Raw genomic sequence first — 6000 nt, forward strand, 5'->3', positions numbered from 1 at the left:
ATCTAAGGTAAAAGGGATTCGGATTCTAAGTGTAGTATCAAATTGTGAAAAAGAGGTGTTTGCAAAGCAAGACTGATATTCTACTGTAAAAAAGTTCAGAATTATATAATACAACTGTCATTATCCTTTTTTATCTATTTACCATGAAGAGTCATGAATCCATTCATCACTCTTGTCAATGTCCAGAGTAAGTCCCATTAAGGAAGTTCTATGAGACTGTCCTAGGCTGACATGATCTGGAAATCAGTCTTTTGGTAAGACAGAGATCTTCACTAGCACTGGACCATTATAAACAGTTTTATGAAAAATAAATTAACATATAACCATTTATTTTGGGGAAAATGCTACAATGAAATTTCAAGGAAAATAATTTTTAAAATACAATACTCGATTATTTTTTAACTCAAACTTCTAAAAAACACCATAGTAAACAGTATAAGGTAAATAAAATGAGGCCACTCATCAGTATTTGGAAAGGAAAATTAAATACAATTCCAAATAGATGAGGCATTCATATAAAAATTAATTATCTTGGCATGAGTAGGTGAAAGGCACCTGCTTAATTATTATAAATTCTCAGTGGGCAGTGCTTAAATGAAACTCTACTTTTCAATTTATTATAGAAAGTTTGCCAATTTCAGAATTTTTAGGAAGCTACTGTAAAAGTCATAAGGACAAGAGCACTCTTCCCTTAAGATAATTTACTTCATACAATCAGTGATTTCAAATGCAAGTTCCTGATAATTATGGAGTGGAATATTTTATACTCATGAAAATATCAAATAACAATAGAATTTTCATTCAAAATATCTAAGATGCAATTACTTATACACTTTATTGAGCTTCTTATACTAAGGGATTACTTGGGATTGAAAGTGACTCTTTAGCAGCCAAAACTGCTGAAACTTTGCAAATAGTTATAAGTAATTCATACCCATGGAAATAACAAGATTTCTGAAAAATAAAGTATTTAAAAAGATATATGTCAAGAAGATGCTAATGAAGGCCTTTTCTGTTATGTGTGTGCTGAGTTGCTCAATCGTGCCAACTCTGTGACCTCATGGACTACAGCCCGCCAGGCTCCTCGGTCCATGGGATTCTCCAGGCAAGAATTCTGGAGTGGGTTGCCATGCCCTCCTTCAGGGGATCTTCCCAACCCAGGGATCGAACCCAGGGCTCCCGCACTGCAGGCAGATTCTTTACTGTCTGAGTCACCAGGGAAGCCCTTTTCTGTTATAGCTCCTGGCAACTGTATCATTACATTCCACACTTTAAATCTTCAGGAATGTATTTGTATGCTAAATAATTAATACTAAATTTTTAGTTTTATCATAGCAGTATGTAATTTATCCACTATCCAGGTCACATCATTATACTGTATTGTGTATTCTTTAAATCAAAGGTCAATGAACTTTTTCTATAAAGAGCTAGAGAATAGATAATATTATGCAGGTTCTTGTATGACAAGAGGGGAATCAATTTTAAAATTATTTTATTGATAAAATTTTAAATATAAGAATAATTAAGTATAAAGTTTTGCCATACAGGTCTATTAATGAGAAGAATGAACAACTAAAATTTGAATTTAATATGACTCTCTTATGCCACAAATAATCCTTCAGTTAATTTTTTTTCAAATATTTAAAAATGTAAAAACCCACTCTTAATTCACAGAATATGACACAAAACAGGCAGTGGGCAAGACTTGGCCCATGGACTGTATTTTACCAACCTCTGAACTAAATATTACATTATCTTACAAGGGATATTTTATAGTCCTATTGTTTTCAAGGTAAATTAATTCAGTCTTGATACAGAGATTGGCTTCCATAAAGAATTGTTTATATATGATATAGATTCTGAAATTAATTTTCAGTTCAGTTCAGTTCAGTCGCTCAGTCGTGTCCAACTCTTTGCGACCCCATGAATCACAGCACGCCAGGCCTCCCTGTCCATCACCAACTCCCGGAGTTCACTCAAATTCATGTCCACAGAGTCGCAGAAGACATGAAAATGCTTTGTAAACACTTAGGGTAAGCACTAGGTATCATATGGAAGTCATGTGTTCGATCCTATTGGCTATGAGCTGTATTATCTCCACAGCTGGAGGCTGCTCTACTCAGAAATGATTTGGGATGCATACAGTCAGGGAGGGGGAATGCACCAAATTGATGAAAACAAATATAGTACTGCTGTTAGAAAAGTGAGTCGAAGTTCAGGCTCACCTTTATATCCTGAGGCCAGCTATTTATGTATTGCATCATATAATTCTATTTTATCAATACTTTACTGTTGTTGTATTCGGAGGAAAAGAAGGAAGTTTCTAGAAAAAAGTACCAGACTGAATTTGAGCAATTTGAGAATCTGACCAGTAGCAATTAGGTGATATCCCAGAGCCCCCAAGAGTGATCATCTACTTAAGTCATTATCTTCATCTATTGTTAATTTTAACATACTCTTTAGTGCTTTTTTCAGGGTAGATATCAGATACAGCCTTTATTCCAAACAGCGAAAAGAAAGAACACAGCAAGAACTTAACCTCTAATTATGTCATTCATAAGCTTCTTGGTAAGCATTAAAATTCTCAGTGTATCTGAAGCCAGAGAGCTTCTATCACATGATGTGCAGGAGTAAAAAGCAGAACTCTTAACTTGCCTTACAACTAACACCTGTTCTTCTACCACATCAACCCCTCCCTTAACAATGTCTTAATGCTCAGAAGAAAACTGGGTTCATGAGAGCAATTTAAAAACAGATGACTCCCTTCTCAGTGATTGTGTCTTAGGAGCAAGTGAGGAAACCGGTAACAGCCTGTGCAACTTAAAGCGCAAGCCCTTCTAGAAGAGTCTGTCTCAACTTTCATGGAAGGAGCCCTTCAATACAATAACAAACACCTTGACCAGAACAAAGGAGGAAAGACCTGGGGCTGGTTCAACACTTCTGAAACGTCAAGGATGGTGCCAGTAGGCAAAGAAGGTGGTCGGTTCAACATACTTCATCTTTAGTTAGAAGAGGAGTAGCAAGCCACCGAAGATGGAGAAGCACGTGGGCCCAGTGGTCTCTGCATCTTTATATAAACACACACACACAAACACACACACATACATACACATGGACATGAACATCTGTGTGAGTGTTCGCACAGAATTCTAATGTAAAGTCACCCTGTTACAACTAACACTCAAATTAAAGACGCCTCATCCCTGAGCTGTCCCTGGTGGAGAGAGTGCTGCCCTGCGCAAACGTTCACACTGGCAACCTTAGGCAGTCTTGGGCCGATGCGAGGGACGGCAGACTTGCTTACTGGGGAATCAGCTGTTCAATGTCTGTATATTCACCTGAGAGACTGATCTTTAATTTTCTTTATTTCCATTCAGCTCTCCCTGACTTTAATATTGGTGTTCAAGGTTGATTCATGTTTCAATATATAAGTCTTGTCCAAAAGAATTATTGGAGTTATAATACTTAAAAAATACTCATGCTGGCATGCTGGTTGATGGTCACCTGTCCATACACTGAATTTCAACCTTTCTGGTAAACATATAGACTTGTTCCTCCAAAAAGATACAACATATGAAGCACCATGACTTGCTAATATGTAGACCTTGCTTCCTTCACACACCAAAATATCAAATGAAATTGGGAAATGAATTTTGCTACTGCAACAAATTGTATTATAAATGTGATAGTAACAAGAAATTGCTAACTGCAACTTTAATTATCTGAAGTTATTTTAACTGTATTTATGACACTTCAAGAACAGCCAACTCTCAAAATATACTGGTAACCAAGAATTCCAACTTTAATATTTAAATGTCCCTAAGTATTTAAGAACCTATAGGTTCTTTAATTTTATCAAATGTGTAAAAGAGCATTAAACGACTTCCTGAAAAATAAGCCCAACCAGAGGTAGGTACCCACAAACATTCTGCTCTCCTCAGATCTTCTCAGCAGCTCATCTTTCCTTTGAAGAAGATACATTACAAAGAAAGCTACTGGATGTCAATCTGCCTTTTATTGGACTTCAAGAAAGCAAACAAATGCAAACAAGTAGCCCAATCAGTTACATTAATTGATTATAAACTCAAACAGGCAGTGTATTGGAAAGACAAGACTGCCTCTAGGCCAGACTTCAGCTCTGCTTTTCTTAAGGGAAGGACGCTTCAAATGATGTGCTTTCCATTGTAAGAGTGACCTCTAGTGCTTCCTTTCTTACTGAACTTCAGGAGTTGGACGATGTATTACTTATGCCTTTTCTACAAAACTTTTTCTGTGAGTGTGCAAGTGGGTCTGTGTTATTATTTGTTTGTTGCAAATGCTACTTTTACAGCACCCCAAGATTTTGACTAGGTGAAAACACGCACATTTTATTGACTCATAGCATTCTTACACCCACAAATGAAAACAGAGACTGAAACACAGCGCAGCACCCAAGGGAAGCTCTCTTCCTTCAAAGTGATAGATGCCCCACACCATTAAATGAGTTAATAGCGAATGGAAGCACAAAATCACAGTGGCCATTCCATGTAAATGAGCATTTGACTTGTGCCAGGAAGGTCATTTCTAATGTTCTTCCCACATCAGAGTGCTTCAGTGCACTCAAGGGATGTGCCCAAGCAAACGTCTGGTTACTAGCTTATTTGTGTCCCCAAACCTAAAGCTAGTTGAACAATAGCAACACAAACTGGCCTTACCAGCAGATAAGCTTTTCCTCTGAAGTACAAGAAACAAAAAGTAGTATTTGCTGAGCTTGTTGATCATTCATCAAGACGGAGGAAATTCTCCCATTTAGAGATTTTAGGCCAAATATAACTTTTAAAACTTTTCTTCTCTCTAATAAAAACTGGATGGAGAGATCTCTGCCAAATGATTTTGGATGATACTTACATTAGAAATAAGGTCTTAAATAAATCCTCCCTCATACCATTAACTCAGAATCAGAATATTCAATCACAAATTTATGAAGGTAAAAATTCAAGGATACTACCTCTGAAAAATCACCTGAATGTATTTTCTTTAAGCAAAATGCTGGTGTCAGGCGCTCCCTTTCAGCAAGGCTGAAGTCTCATTCTGTAGCACTGAGGACACAGCTCCAAGAATTAAGGCTCCCCTCCACCGATCCTGCCCCTGAACTCTGCAGCACATTTCAGTTATTATCCTGGCATCATTTTAAAGACGCAGCTGGCTGTTGGACTGCCAAATTGCAAACTTCAGAAATCTAAGCTAATGCAGCATCATGTAAAGTCTGCCAGCCGTTTTCCTGCTACACATAATTCCAATAAAATTCAGTAAACCTAAAAATGGGCAGAAATGAAGAAAGAAATATTCACTGGCTCTTCCTTGGTTCAGATGCTAATTTAAAGCTTTACTAGAACTTGAGCTTTCTCAAAGAATACACAAATACCAGAGGATAAGATTCTGTTCACAAACAAACAAAAAAAAAAAAAAAACGAGAAATGATACTCGGCATATTCTGACCGGACCCAGAGGAATGACATGTGTAAACCCAGTCATATTCGGAAGATTTTTTAAATGATACTTCCTTTATAGCAATACGCTTTGCAGCAGTCCAAGTTGCAAATAATAATCATAAAAAAAGAACAGAATTAAAGTTTTGTAGAGAGGCTCCCTGCAAGTTTTAAATCATGTATGTATACTTACAGGAATTCCCAGCTAAAACCCTGTTCCAATGTGGAGCAGACAGCAGAAGTAGCGTCTTGAGGACAGCTCCGGTGACAGACCCCATGTTCACATTTACTGGGCTCCCCCAAAAGATCTTGAGTGGCTCTCCGCCTGCTCCAGCGCTGTTCTCAGTCCCTCGCCCAGCTCTGTCTGGGTCTTCAGCACCTCTGGGTCGCTCAGTCTCCCTCCTTCTCTCGCTCTCTGAACAGCACCCCTCTCTCTCACTCACACACACACACACACACACACACACACAAACCCGCACACCACAGCCCTGACTGCTCACTGAAAAGCTCCCAGCATCTTTTCTAACAAGCA

The 6000-nt window shown here is 37.9% G+C and overlaps 1 protein-coding gene across 6 annotated transcripts in view; it reads right to left on the reverse strand.

Moving 5' to 3' along the window:
• The window catches only part of CNTNAP4 (contactin associated protein family member 4), a 284057-nt gene extending 278311 nt beyond the window's left edge, over positions 1–5746 (reverse strand). For all 6 annotated transcript variants that reach the window (XM_088830269.1, XM_088830270.1, XM_088830272.1 and 3 more), the window contains exon 1: positions 5662–5746. In XM_088830269.1, the coding sequence (XP_088686395.1) occupies positions 5662–5746 (85 nt within the window). The remainder of the gene's footprint in view (positions 1–5661) is intronic.
• Positions 5747–6000: the final 254 nt, after the last annotated feature.

The sequence above is a fragment of the Moschus berezovskii genome, chromosome 22, assembly GCF_049115385.1.
Source record: "Moschus berezovskii isolate FMDL1 chromosome 22, NW_MosBer_1.0, whole genome shotgun sequence".
In the NCBI taxonomy this organism is placed as follows: domain Eukaryota; kingdom Metazoa; phylum Chordata; class Mammalia; order Artiodactyla; family Moschidae; genus Moschus; species Moschus berezovskii.